Below are 13897 nucleotides of genomic sequence, written 5' to 3' on the forward strand. Positions count from 1 at the left end.
TCGCAGGACGTTGTCAGTTTTTCGTAGTCCACCTTCTTCGTCCAAACGATCTCATCAGCTGTTAGGGGCGCGATGTCGGACGTGCAGGCGCTGGTGAACTACTACGCCCGGGCCGGGTACGGGCGGCATGTTCAGACGGTGTGCGGCGAGGCACTCCGCTCGAGGCCGGGTGACCCCACGCTCTCGTTCTGGCGCGCGTTCGGGCTGATCCTCGAGGGTTCGTACTCGGAGGCCATCGCGCAGCTCGAGTCGCTCATGGAGCGCCGCGAGATCTCCCTCGCGTGCGTCGCGGCGAGCATCCACGCGCACAAGATGGCGAGGATCGTGGACGAAGAGAGCGTCGACGCCCTGGAGGACCGGATGCATCGCGAGGAGGGGGACGCCAACGAGCGCGCGCTGCTCGCGTGCGCCAACTTCTACGCCCTCGCGGGCGGGCCCGACTCCTGGCGCGCCAGAGGAATGGCCGAGCGCGCGCTTCGAATGGCGCGGGGCGACGGCTTCGACGCCAAGACCCTGCTCGGTTGGATCGAGCTCACGACCGAGGCGGCGCGTGACGACGAAGACGACGACCTCGGCCTCGGCGCGCCCCCAACCCCGGGAGGAACCACCGAGAACGATCGCGCCAGGACGCGAAAGGCCAAGCGCTGGTTCGACGAAGTCCTCGACACCGAGGAGGGCGAGGGGCACCTCGAGGCGCTGATGGGACGGGTCAAGGTGATGGAACGTTTAGGTCAGGTGGCCGGCGCGCTGGACGCCCTCAACCGCGTCGCCGTCATCCACCCCTCCTTCGTACCCGCCGTCGCGGAGAAGGCCAAGATGCGAATGCGCGCCGGGGACTGGGACGCGGCGCTGGAGACGGCGCAGGGGATCCTGGAGCGCGATCCCAAAAACATCGACGCGCTCAGGCTCCGCGCCTTCTACCTGCTCGGCGTCGAGGGTAACGCGGCGGCGGGAAGGGCCATGATTGGCCAACTGACGGACGCTCTCGAGTCGCTCGAGGGTAGAAACGCGCGTCTCTTCGTGTCATGCTCGCGGGACCTCGCGAGGGTGGCGGGGGGTACGTCGACCACGCTGAGCGCGTTGGGTAGGATGCTGGAGCGGGCGAGGGCGATCGAGCCGCAGGACGTGGACGTGTTAAACGAGGTGGCGTACCAGCAACAGCTCGCGGGTAACTACGCCGGAGCCGTCGGAACGTACCGGGAGGCGGCGCGGGTCGCCGAAATGGACGGAACCCTCGACAACCTCGACTCCCTCTACGGGACCATACACTGCCAGCTACTCGACGGGCAGTTGACGGAGGGGGGGCAGCAGCTCGAGTTTCTGACGGACGTCGCGTCGGAGCGCGGGATTAAGCTGGTGTTTCTTACCGCTCTGCACGCGGCGAGGGTCAAAGGCGACGTGGCGACTCCCCTGGCTGAGCTAGAGGGGCTCCTGGCGGATCACACGGCGTCGGTGCAACGCAAGCCGTTCGCGTACGATTACTTCGTTCACATGGACCCGGACCTGCTTCTGCAGTGCGCGGAGCTGTACCTGTCGCAGGAGAGCGGCGAACCGCGGGGTAAAGGTGAGCCGATGAGCCCCGGGATGGAGCGCGCCACCGCGCTGCTGGAGGCGGTTTGCGGGAAGGCGCCGGGGCTCCTCTCCGCGCAGCTGCTGCTCATGCGCACGCGATACGTCGCCGGCGCGCACGACGCGGCGGCGCGCACGGCCGAGTCGCTGCTCGAGATGGACCAGGGATGCGCCGACGCCCACCTCGTGCTCTCGAGGATCCATCTGTCCAAGGGTGATCACGCTGCGGCGCGCGCGGCGCTCGACGAAGCCGTCGCCAGCGATTTCAAGGTTCGCGAGTCTCCGATGTTTTCCATCATCAGCGCGCAGTGCAAGGTGTCGGACGGTGACCTCGAGGGAGGGCTCAAGGAGCTCGAGGCGGCGATGAAGCTCCCGGGGGTGCGCGCCCCGCTCACCGCGCGACAGGAGGAGGAGGCGAGACGCAAGAAGACGATCCCGGTCTCTGTGCAGGACCGGGCCACCGTCTTCATCATGCTCGCGGAGGTGCTCCACAAGCTGGAGCGCGCCGCGGACGCCGATGCGCAGCTCAAGACGGCGACGTCGGAGTTCGCTGGGACACCCGAGGAGGTCCGGGTGATGATCGCGAGTTGCGAGATGGCGATGGAGAAGGGTGGCGACGGCGAAGAAAAAGCGCTCACGCTCCTCTCACGCGTCACCCGGGAATCGCCCCACTACGCCAAGGCCAAGATGGCACTCGCGAGGATCTACCTGGAAAAACGCAAGGAGGAGGAAAAATACATCCACTGCTACCAGGAACTCGCGCGAGAGATCAACGACACCAAATCATGGGCGGCGCTGGGAGAGGCGTTCATCACAATCTGCGAGCCTGAGTACGCTATTAATGCGTATGAACACGCAGCTACTCTGGATAAAACCAACGATCCAGCGTTCAAGCGCAACATGGCAAAGGCGTACGTCACCTGCCTTTTCTTCAAAGCCGCGGTGGAGTACATGGAGAAGGAATGTCGTAAGGACCCGGACGCTATAGACCTTCAGATGGACCTATCCGCGCTGTATATCCGCCTGAAGAAATTTGGCGAGGCTGAGGATTGGCTCGCCAAGCTGGTGAACCGGCTCGAAAACGCGGTGGACACCGCGTCCCTGGAGCGAGGAGTGGAGTGCGCGCGAATGCTCGCGAAGGTCTGCGAGGGGATCAAGGACCGCGAGGGTCGGATAGAGTCCCTGACGCGTGCGCACACGATGCGAAAGTCGCTCGTGTTGAGGGCCAGAGCTGACCGGGAAGAGTACAAAAAACAGATTGGTCTCATGTCGGAGCTCTGCGTGGAGATTGCGGGGTTGCACCAGGCGCGCCACGACGTCAAGTCCGCTCTCGGGTTCTACGAAGAGGCGCTCAAGAACGATAGAACCAACGTGCCCGCGCTGTTGGCGCTCAGCAGGATGAGGCTCAACTCTGGGGAAATTGATGCGTGTCAGCAGTCGTGCTCCGAAGTTCTCAGGTACGACGCGGACAACGAAGAGGCTTCGCTGATGCTTGCCGAGCTTATGTTCCAAAAGGAAAACTACGAAACCGCGATTTACCACTTCTCGCAGCTGCTCGAGAAGAACCCCTGCAACTACCGGGCGTTGGCACAGCTTGTGCATCTGTTGCGGAGGTGTGGTCGGCTTGACGAAGTTGGAAGGTTCATCAAACTTGCGCACTCGACCTCCGAGTCGCCTCAGTACGACTGCGGCCTCAACTACTGCAAAGGACTCGTCTCCAAGTTCGAAAACAAGCCCCAGGATGCGCTGCGGAGTTTTAACCTGTCCAGGAAGGACATTCAGTGGGGTCCAAACGCGGTTTACAGCATGGTTGAGATTTACCTGTCGCCCGAGTCGACTGACCTTTGGGACGAGGAGGCGATGATGGACGGAGGAGGGGATGATCAGGCGAGGGTAGCCGCCGCGGAGTCACTCCTCGCGGAAGTGCACCCCAACCGGCGTGAGGAGCCCAGGCACGTAATATTGGAGTGCTACGCGCGTATGATGAGCAAGAGTCAGCACGGCATTGCAGAGGCGTTGAACATCCTTGGCGACATAATCATCCAGGAGCCGAATAACGTTCCGGCGGTCCTCGCGGTGTGCACCTGTCACATGCTCTTGCGCCAGGTGCCCAAGGCGAGGAATCAGCTGAAGCGGGTGGAGAAAATGCCGTACAACGCCTCGGAAGCAGACGAGTTCGAACGGTCGTGGCTCATGATGGCGGACATCGAGGTGCAGGGGAAGAAGTACGATCACGCCATCGACCTCTGCCACAAGTGCCTTAAGTACAATAGGAGCTGCGCGAAAGCATGGGAGCTCATCGGACAGGTTTGCGAGTGGGAGCAGAACTACGTCGAGGCGTCGGAGAACTACGAAAGGGCGTGGCAGTTCTGCGGGATGTCAAACCCCAGGGTGGGTTTCCGGCTGGCGTGGTGCCACCTAAAGTCGAAGAGGATGGTGGACTGCATCGATGTCTGCAAAAAGGTGCTGAGCGAGCACCCGGACTATCCAAAGATCAAAAGAGACATCCTGCAGAAGGCACAGGCGGGTTTGAGGCCTTGAGGGGAGCTCTCGAGTTGTAACTAGTTAGCGCTAAATGCGATCAAAAGATCTCTTCGTCGATGTCGAGGATGGAGTTATACCCCCGCGGGACGATCTTCCGTCCAAACTCCCCGTGGAGTTCGTCCTCGTCCCAATCGTCAACATCGACCTCATCCTCAGCGTCGGAGTCGTCCAGGGTCGGTTCGGTCGCCCTCCCGTTTTTCGGCTCCGGGTTCGACTCAAGGTCCGAAACCGTCGACTTTGCCGCCGGTCGCGCCTCGGGTTCCGGTGGCGCCTCGGGTTCCCTTGGTCTGGAGGCAGGTTTGGGGTTGTCAAGGTAGTAACCCAAGCCGCGGTCATCCCTCTTGAACACGTAACCGGTCCTCGCACCCGCGAAACGCGCAGCGGACATGAATCCGTCGACGTCCTCACCCACTTCAACGGGCTCCGGCGCGGGCGGCGGCGGCGGTTTGGGCTCCGGCGCGCGCTTCTCGTGCATCTCCCGCCACCTGCGTTGGTTCTCCGTCTCACCGCGCTTTTCAAACTCCCGCTTCGCCGCGACAGCCGCAGCCGCCGACGCCGCAGCCTTAGCCTCAGCCTGGTCAATCTTAGCGGGACCGCTGCTCTCGCTAGCCGTCTCCCGTACCTTCTCGGAGGGGATCTCCTCCACCAGCGGCTTCTCCTCTTCCGTCTCCTCTTCTGCCTCTTCGGTCACCCTCGGCTCGGTGAATCGCAGGGGGGGTTCAACCCTTGCGGGTTTCACCGGAAGCGTCACCTCCAACCTTCTGGAAGTTTTGTCGAATTTCGCCTTGCCCTCGTCGCCGTCCACCTCAAACGGCAGCGGTATGTCCAGGCGGTACTTCCCCGGCACCTGGAAGAAGAGCCTCGTGTCGCTGACGTCCAGCTCGGCGCCCGCGATTGATTCAAGCTTGGGCGTCTCCACCCTGACCACGAGATGCTTGGGCCGATTGTCCCGCCGTTTGGACACCTCGTTGGACGAGTTGCCCCGGCCAAACCCCTTGGACAAATCGCCGCCCTCGTCCCTGTGCACCACGGTGTGTTTTGGCTCGCACTCACCCTCGGGCTCTTTCGCCGCAGCCGTGCCAGCCGCCGGTCGCTTCACGGCTCTGTCAAAGCTGAACGGGCTCGGCTTTGACTGCGACGCGTCCCTTCCGGGTCCGTTGGGAGGATCCCCCGCGGGCGACCCCTTGGGCGCGATCCTTCCGCCCGGGGTAACCTTACCCTCGCCGGGTTTGAGTCCCTTGTTGTCGGCCTTGTCCCTGATGGCCTGCACCCCCGGGCCGCTTTTGGGCCCCATGAACGTCTTCCTCGGGAGGGTGTACCGCAGCGGGCACTTCCGATCGTGAGCCCTGTTCACAGCCTCGATGGCGGTCTCCACGACCATGTTCTTGATGCGATCGTCACGTTGGCACAGTTCAAAGGTGTGGGTGGAGACGACGAAGTCGTACGCGTCGCAGGTGGCTCCGGACTTGTCCGTCTCCTCGTGGCATCCGCCCAGGGTGTGCGGCACCTGCCACTGCATCCCGCCGGCAACCTTGGATCCCTTGGCGTCCTCGCACTTGTCGCTGTGGCACACGTTGACGAAAACCTTTCGTCCGGTGGCTTCATCCGTTGTCTTGACCATGAAACCCGCGGCGGGAATAACCAGCTGGACCCCTTTCCCGTACACGGACTCCACCTTGTTCTCGTACTCCAGCTGGCGGAGGTAGGCGTCGGATTCAGCCTTGTTCTTCGGGTCCGATATCTCCTTGGCGTACTCGGCGAACATCTTCTTGAACTCCGGGTCCTTGAACGCGGTCTCGAACTTCTTGACCTCATCCGGGGTGAGCTTCAGGTCCTCGAGGTTCCGCGTCGCGTCGTCCATGGTCGGGCGTCGGGTGACGGCGATCGGTCAAGCAAATTATTTCCCGCGATCCCGCTTTGGGACCTTTTCTCGACCGATCGCGACGGCGCTTCGGGATGTGAGGCGTCTCACAGGGTGCCCTCGGTGGATTACACGCGGGCCACGTCCAGTCCCGAGTCGGTCTAGAGCCAGATCCGCCCGATGTGACGCTGCGACTCGCGGCTGCGCGTCGTGCAGTGGCCGTCGGAGCTCGGCGGAGTCAAAGATCCGGTCGAGGTGCCGATCTCCGATTTCCCGATCCTTCGGACGATCCAGACTGGCAGACTGGCTCGAAGTTTGCGGAAAGCAACCTGACGCGTCTTTTGGGGAATTCCCTTATCCATCATCTTGCCATATAGCCGGGACGCGTCTGGCGCTCTCGCATCGGCCGCCGGGATGTTTCGCACCACAGACGGTAAGCCGGGGGTGCGGAAACTGATAATCGACACGGATCCCGGGGTTGACGACACGTGGGCCATATGCTTGGCGCTGCGAAGCCCGGAGGTTGAGGTCATCGGGATCACGTCGCTGTTCGGCAACGTTCGAACCAAGATGGCGACGCAGAACGCGCTGTACCTGATGGAGAAGTTCGGCCGTCCCGACATCCCCGTCGTGGAAGGGTCCTTGACGAGCATCGTCGGGGCGGAGAAGGAGCGCATCGCTGACTTTGTCCACGGCGACGATGGCTTTGGGAACACGAACCAACCAAAGCCCACTCTCGTGGCGGTCGAGGGCAAGACCGCGGCCGACTTCATCGTCGAGAAGGCGAACGAGTTCCCCGGCCAGGTGACGGTCGTGGCCATGGCGTCCGCCACGAACGTCGCCCTGGCGCTCCGACAGGACCCAGGCATCAAGCACAAGCTCCACGAGATCATACACCTGTCCGGTGCCTTCTTCGTCAATGGCAACGTGAACCCGTGCGCCGAGGCCAACGCCTTCGGCGACCCGGAGGCTGCGGACGAGCTCTACGGCAGCGGGGCGAGGGTGACCGTCATAGGGCTGGATGTGACCCAGAAGCTGGTGACGACGGCGAGGGACATGGCGCGGATGCGAGCTCGGAACCACCCGCACACGAATTTCCTGCACGACATCTCCCAGTTTTACATGCAGTTTCACCGGGACACCGTGCGGCAGGAGGGGATATTCATGCACGATCCGGCGGCGCTCCTGCTGGCTTTCCGCAAGGACCTATTCAGGTGTAAGCTGGGGCGCGTGAGGGTGGCCACCGAGGGTCTGTGCCGGGGCCAGACCATAATGGACGCGGGCGAGAAGCTGTGGAGTTTTCCCAACGCGTGGACGGAAAACTCGAGGCCGCCGGTGGAGGTTGCGCTGGACGTCGACGTGCCCGGAGCGATGAGGGTGTTCCGGGAGAGGTACGGCATCAGGAGCAAGTGGTCGTCGTGGCTGCCGTTTTAACGAAATCCAATCTTAGCGCGCGCCGCGGAGAAGACGACGGAAGGCGTGTGTCGCGCAAAGGTCCGAGGCGTTTTCTGCTTCGTTCACAGTTTTCCCATCCCGCCCGAAACCAGCTGTGTCGAAACGGCGGGCGCGGCCTGGAACATCAACAGATTTCCCGATCGCGCGCGGCCAGGCGATGTCGACGACGCCGATCAGAGCCGGTACCACCCCCGGCAAACCCGCGCCGCCCCCTTCAGCGGCGGGCGAGATGGACGCCGTTAAGATGGAGAGAATCAAGGCGTCCGAAAAGGCGCTGCGTGATACCCTCCTCGGCGCCGTGCGCGTGGTCATCATCACGCTGTCGCTGATCACGTCCTACCAGATCCGCCTGTTCGCGGTGGAGCGGTACGGTCGCGTGATCCACGAGTTCGACCCGTGGTTCAACTTTCGCGCCACGCAGTACCTCGTAGACAACGGGTGGAACAAATTCTTCACCTGGTACGACCACAGCGTGTGGTACCCGCTGGGCAGGCCCGTGGGCACTACAATCTACCCCGGAATGCAGGTCACCGCGGCCTCGATCTACCACGTGCTCACCCGGTGGCTCGGGGTGGACGTCTCGCTCAACGACGTCTGCGTGTTCCTCCCCGCGGGGTTCTCCATCCTCGCGTGCATCTTCACCGGTGGCATCGCGTTCGAGGCCGCCGTCAAGGGGCGCAAGTGGAGCGCGTTCACCGCCGGGTGCGGGCTCATGTCCGTCATCCCCGCGCACCTCATGCGATCCGTCGCTGGAGCATTCGACAACGAGTGCATCGCCGTGACCGCGATGACGGCCACGTTCTACTGGTGGGTTCGATCGCTTCGCGACGACAAGTCGTGGCCCATCGCTTTCATCGCGGCGCTGTCCTATTTCTACATGGTCGCCGCGTGGGGAGGGTACACCTTCGTGCTCAACATGGTGGGCGTGCACGCCGCCGCGCAGCTCGTCGTCAACGGCGCCAAAAACTTCAGCTGGAACCTGTACAAGGCGTACGCCATCTTTTATTTCACGGGCACCGCGCTGGCCATCAGGGTGCCGGTCGTGGGATGGATGCCGCTGCAGTCCATGGAGCAGATGGGTCCCGTCTTTGTCCTCATCATCGCCAACCTCTACGCTTTTGTGCACGTTCAGAGCAAGAAAATGGGCGAGAGGGAATTTTCCATCTTCAAGCGCCGCGTGGTCGTGTACGGCGTCGCGGGCATCTTCGCGCTTCTCTTCGCGATCGTTCAGTCCGGCAAGGTGGGCCCGCTATCCGCGCGCGTCCGCGGCCTCTTCGTGCCGCACACGCGCACGGGTAACCCGCTCGTGGACTCCGTGGCGGAGCACCAGGCGACGCAGGGAGACGTGTACTTCAAGTTCTTTCACTTCAACATCTTCACCGGGGCGGTCGGCATGGTAATGTGCGTGTTCCACAAGCGTTCTCCCGCGCGCCTTTTCGTCGCGGCTTACTTCTTCGTCGCGATGTACTTCTCCTCGAAGATGGTGCGACTCGTGCTCCTCCTCGGACCCGCGTGCGCCGCCGCCTCTGCCGTTGCCCTCGCGGCGCTCTACGAGTGGATAGCCGACGAGGCGATGACCGTCATGGAGGCCATCGACCCGGAGCGTAAGAGGGCGGCCGAGCAGGCGGCGGCGAAAGCTAAAGAGGCGGAAGGTAACGGAAGCCGCGCGGCGAGGCGCGCGGAGAAGAAGGGATTCGGTAAGCCCACCAAGCACTTCCGCATCAGCGATACCCCCGCCTACATGGCCAAGTGGTTCAGGGAGAACCCGGATGCACGCAAGGCCATCGCCGCGATTGCCTTCGCCGTCTGCTTCAGCATCGGCACCTCGTTCCTCAACCGGTCCTGGATGATGGCCAAGGGCATGTCCGAGCCATCGATCATGATGCGCGCCAGAAACAGGGACGGTAGCATCGTCATGCTGGACGACTTCCGCGAGTCCTACTGGTGGCTCAGGGACAACACTCCTGAGGATTCCCGAATCATGGCGTGGTGGGATTACGGCTACCAGATCAACGGACTCGGCAACAGGACGACCGTCGCCGACGGTAACACGTGGAACCACGAGCACATAGCCCTCCTCGGCAAGTGCCTCGTCTCACCCGAGCTGGAGGGTCACCACATCGTCAGGCACCTCGCCGATTACGTCCTGGTTTGGACCACCCGATTCGCGGGCTTTCACGGCGACGACCTGGCAAAGGCTCCGCACATGGCTCGGATCGCGGGCAGCGTCTACAAGGATGTCCACCCGACGGATTTTTACGTGGACGAGATGGGACGCCCGTCCGATTACATGCGGCAGTCGCTGCTGTACAGGCTGCACTCGTACGGCAAGGCTACGGACGTTGAGCCGCTCGAGAAGTACGAGGAGGTGTTCCAAAGCAAGAACAGCATGGTTCGCATCTGGAAGGTTCTCGAGGTTGACGAGGAGAGCAAGGAGTATGTCAGGTCGGGCGCCAACAGGCGGTGCGACGCGGGGGGTTGGTACTGCCCCGGTGTGTACCCGGAGGCTCTTGAGGACGTCCTCAAGGGAAAGGTGGACTATCAGCAGTGATGACGTGAGGTGTAAACAAACCGACACAAAATTTGCCTGCAAACGTTCTCTTGGGCTCTCGTCTTCCTGTCTTTGCACGTCCGGCCTCTGCTCGTCTCCGAGAAAAACCTTTCCAGCCAGATCGCACTGAAGGGCGCGCGAGGCGCCATGCGCAAGATGAGGCGCGGCACCGGTTGGGTGTCGGCTTTGATCGCGCTACTCATCGCCGCCGCGGGCTGCGATGCGCAGCACGTGCCCTCCATCAAGAGCGTGACGAGGCTGGAGGTGCCCAGGGACTGGGTCGGAGGGTTCGACGTCCACGGCAACGCGAGCGCGACCGCGGAGTCTCCCACGGATGTGCTCGAGGGGACGATCGCGCTGGACGGCAGGTTCGCGCTGCTCCTGCAGCATGAGATCCTCCCTAGACTGGCGCCTGTGTACACCACATTCACGGTGTCCATGGCGATTTACCTGACGAAGGATCCCGCCGAGCTCGACGCCGGTTACCCGGGTGGCGCCGACCAGTTCCGCGGAATCTTTTGGAAGGGTCGCGGGAACGATGACCGCACGCCGAGCGCTTGGCTGATTCCCAGGACCAACCGCGTCACGTTCCGCGTCTCCACCACGCACGCGAAGGAAGTTTGGGGCACCACGAAGCGATCCATCCCCGTGCGCCGGTGGACGCACATAGCGTTCACCCTCGGCCCCGATCGGCTCATGAAACTCTACGTCGACGGTTACCTGGACAGCGCCGTGGAGACGGTGGGCATACCCGTCGCCAACGACGGCCCGATGTACGTGGGCAAGGACATGACCCAGCCCGGCATGGTCGGATTCGTGCACGGCATGTCCATGCACTCGCACGCGCTGCGCGAGGAGGACGTGTACCAGCAGAGCCGGTGGGCGCTTCGGTCGGCGCCAGACTTTGACGACGAGCCGGCGATCGAGGCTCTCCTAGCCGCGGGCGAGGTGGCGCTTGGCATCGAGGACACCGCGCGAGCGGAGTTCATCGAGCTCATGGACAACAACAACACGAGGGACGACGCGAAGCAGGACGACGCCGACGCGAAGGAGGAGGACGCCGACGCGAAGGAGGAGGACGCCGACGCGAAGGAGGAGGAGGACGCGAAGGTGGACGCGGAGAAGAACGCGTCGGAGGCTGGGGGGGATTCGGAAAAGGTTGGGTCCCAGCCGTCGGAGCACAACGCGGCGGCGAAGAAATACGCCGGGGATCAGTACGAGGTCGCCGAGCGCATACGCGGCGCGTGCTTGTTGTTACGCGAGGACGACGGCGAGGCGCAGCGGGTCGCTCGCGCGGGTCTCGCCGTCGCTCGAGCCGCGTACCTCAGGTCGGCGGCGGCTGGTAACTCGACCGCGCGGTTCATCCTCTCCACCATGTACGACGCCGGGTACGGCTCCGTCGACGGCAGGCGCGAGACCAAGCGCGCGCACTACCACAGGCTCGTGGCCGCGGCCGCGGGGGAGACGGGGGCGCAGCTCGCGGCCGGTTCCGAGCTCTTCACGACGGCCAAGGGGGGCGGGTTGCGGCACTCGCGTAATCCGCAGGCGGCGTGCCCCGTCGCCCTCTATTACCTCTTTCACGCGGCTACCAGGGCGTACGAAGAGAACGCCAAACCTGGGGGTCAGTCGCGGGTGGAGCGCTTGAAGCTGTTCGAGGGGGTTTCGAACCAGCGGGGCGACCACAAGGGCGAGAGCGACGACAGGATGATGTTCCTGCGGCAGGCGGCGGAACTCGGGGATTCGCGCGCAATGCTCGCCATGGGCAACGCGCACTACTGGGGCAACTTTGGCGTCCCTCGGGACTTTGAACGCGCGCTGCGGTACTACGAGCGCGCGCACAACCAAGGAGCGCTGCTGGGAACCGTGGGCGTGGCTAAGATGTCCTTGAAGGGGGAGGGAGCTCCGAAGAACACCACCAAGGCTATGGACTACTACCACGCCGCCGCCAACAGGAGCAGCCCAGACGCGCTCAACGGCTTGGGCTACCTCCACTTCTACGGTGACGAGGTGGAGAGAAATCTGACCACGGCGCTATCGTACTTCAAGAGAGCCGCGGAGTTGGGGAGCGGCGACGGGCTCGTCAACGCCGGGCTCATGCTCCGCGGGGGCATGGGGTGCGAGCGGAACATCTCCGAGGCTTACGGCTACTTTGTCAGGTGCGCGGCGATGAACCACCAGAGCTGCCAGTACAACGCGGCCATGATCGAAGCCGCGGGGGAGCCCGAGCTGGGAATCCCGCGCGACTGCGACAGGGCCGCCGCGCGCATGCGACAAGTCGCCGAGGTTGGCAAGTGGATGTCGCCGATGGCCGACGGCCTCAAGGCGCATCTCGCCGGGGAGGACGCGACGGCCAGGTGGCTCTACGATCACGCCGCCGCGATGGGCGTAGCGCAGGCGAAATATAACGCCGCGTTTCTCCACGAGCAGCGGGCCAGGAGCGTCCGCGTGGGCTACGACACCATCTACGGCACCATACACGGCACCGCGGAGGACGATGACGCCCGAGGGCACGGTGATGAATCCACAACCTCCGGATGGGCCGCCGCGCTGCGGAGGGAACGGGAACGAGAACGGCGGACCCGGGAGGCGGCGGCTCAGGTTCGGGAGCACCTGAGGGTCGTCGTCGGCGACAACCTCGCGACGTCTCATCACCCGGGGACGAGTTCCCGGGACGATCCGATGAGGCTCTCCGGCGCTCTCTCCGCGGAGATGCTCAGGCACTACTCGACGCGAATAGGGTTCGATCCCTCGGCGGATTCGATCGACCTGGCGTGGGCGGCGCTGCACCGCGGCGACTGCGCGTATTTCGGCCCGCGAAGGCTCGGCGGTTGCGAGGTTTCGGACCACGGCGTCGCCCTCCGCGAGTACGTCGAGGCGGGACGCGCCGCGAGGGCCGCGATGGACGCCGGTCGTCCGGACGCCGTCGACGCCGGCCCACTTCTCGCGAGGGCGCTCTACTCCGAGGCGTGGATGCGATCACGGGGCGAGGGGTGCGACGTCCGCGACGTCGGTCGAGCGAGGCGGCTGCTGCGGGAGGGGCTCGCGAAGGGCGGGTGGCGCTCGTGCCTCGCGCTCGCGCCGCCGTACGTGGGGTTGGTGTTGTCGGACAACCTTCCGTTCGCGGCCGAGGCGGTCGACTTTCTCGCCGCGGCTTTTCGGGCGTCCCGGGGGGGGCCGGGCTCCTCTTCGCGCCCGCCCGGCTCTGGCGCCAGATTTGTGCGGCGAGTCGCGGACGCCTTCGGCGGCGGCACGTGGCGCGCCATGCACACCATCGAGAGCGCCCCGGACCGCATCTACCCCCGCTGGCGGCTCTACTCGTCGGCGATGTACGCCTTCTTCGTGTACACGGTGGGCATGATGGCCGGGTGGCACTACGTGGTGAGGCCGTCGGCGCGGTTCATGTTTGGCTTGGAACTCGCGCCTCTCCCCTTTCAGGTTTGGGGCCACGGCCAGCGCATGCTCCTCCGGGACGGCGCGTGGGTCCCGGACCTCGGCTATTACGGAAGCCTCCGGGAGCGGGTCAGGCGGAACATGATCCGCGACAGGGTGCGCGCGAGGCTGCGCGAGATGGATCGGGCGGAGGCGGAGGAGGCGGCTTCCGACGAGGCTACAAACGCCGCTTCCCCTCCCCGGGAGGAGGCGGCGTTTCCTCCCGAGGGCGAGCCGCGTCCGCCGCCGCCGCCGCGGGTCGATGTCGCGCGGGAGACGCCGGAGACGCTGCCACCGGAGGAGGAGCTCGGGGATGACCGATCGTACTCCCCGTTCGAACCCATCGACTGAGAAGCACTAGTCTACGCGTAGCACGAGACCCGTTTACAGGGAGCGTAAGTGTTGGCACCAAAAATAAAGTCGCAGTCAGCCCGAGCGCGTCCGGACCCGTCATCGCAGCAAATGTGGATGTCGGCGGGCGCCAATTT

At 64.1% G+C, this 13897-nt stretch overlaps 5 protein-coding genes across 5 annotated transcripts; 4 read left to right on the forward strand and 1 right to left on the reverse strand.

The window, feature by feature from the left end:
• Window positions 1-72: 72 nt before the first annotated feature.
• On the forward strand, window positions 73-4110 carry MICPUN_81374 (predicted protein; the record flags this gene model as incomplete). Its single annotated transcript, XM_002502076.1, has 2 exons — window positions 73-520; window positions 602-4110. 2 exons carry the CDS (start codon window positions 73-75, stop codon window positions 4108-4110), a joined length of 3957 nt encoding a protein of 1318 aa, XP_002502122.1.
• Window positions 4111-4150: 40 nt separating this feature from the next.
• MICPUN_50263 (predicted protein) lies at window positions 4151-5974 on the reverse strand (the record flags this gene model as incomplete). The annotated part of the gene is made up of 1 exon (XM_002502464.1): window positions 4151-5974. One exon carries the CDS (start codon window positions 5972-5974, stop codon window positions 4151-4153), a length of 1824 nt encoding a protein of 607 aa, XP_002502510.1.
• Window positions 5975-6358: 384 nt separating this feature from the next.
• MICPUN_58579 (inosine-uridine preferring nucleoside hydrolase) lies at window positions 6359-7493 on the forward strand. Its single transcript, XM_002502077.1, has one exon. The coding sequence runs from the start codon at window positions 6389-6391 to the stop codon at window positions 7406-7408; it is 1020 nt and encodes a 339-aa protein (XP_002502123.1). The 5' UTR covers window positions 6359-6388; the 3' UTR covers window positions 7409-7493.
• A 1330-nt stretch (window positions 7494-8823) lies between these two features.
• On the forward strand, window positions 8824-10020 carry MICPUN_108264 (glycosyltransferase family 66 protein). Its single transcript, XM_002502078.1, has one exon. The coding sequence runs from the start codon at window positions 8910-8912 to the stop codon at window positions 9978-9980; it is 1071 nt and encodes a 356-aa protein (XP_002502124.1). The 5' UTR covers window positions 8824-8909; the 3' UTR covers window positions 9981-10020.
• Window positions 10021-11684: 1664 nt separating this feature from the next.
• On the forward strand, window positions 11685-13760 carry MICPUN_50266 (predicted protein; the record flags this gene model as incomplete). Its single annotated transcript, XM_002502079.1, has 1 exon — window positions 11685-13760. The coding sequence occupies one exon, from the start codon at window positions 11685-11687 to the stop codon at window positions 13758-13760; it is 2076 nt and encodes a 691-aa protein (XP_002502125.1).
• Between the last annotated feature and the right edge of the window lie 137 nt (window positions 13761-13897).

The sequence above is a fragment of the Micromonas commoda genome, chromosome 5 (genome assembly GCF_000090985.2).
Source record: "Micromonas commoda chromosome 5, complete sequence".
In the NCBI taxonomy this organism is placed as follows: domain Eukaryota; kingdom Viridiplantae; phylum Chlorophyta; class Mamiellophyceae; order Mamiellales; family Mamiellaceae; genus Micromonas; species Micromonas commoda.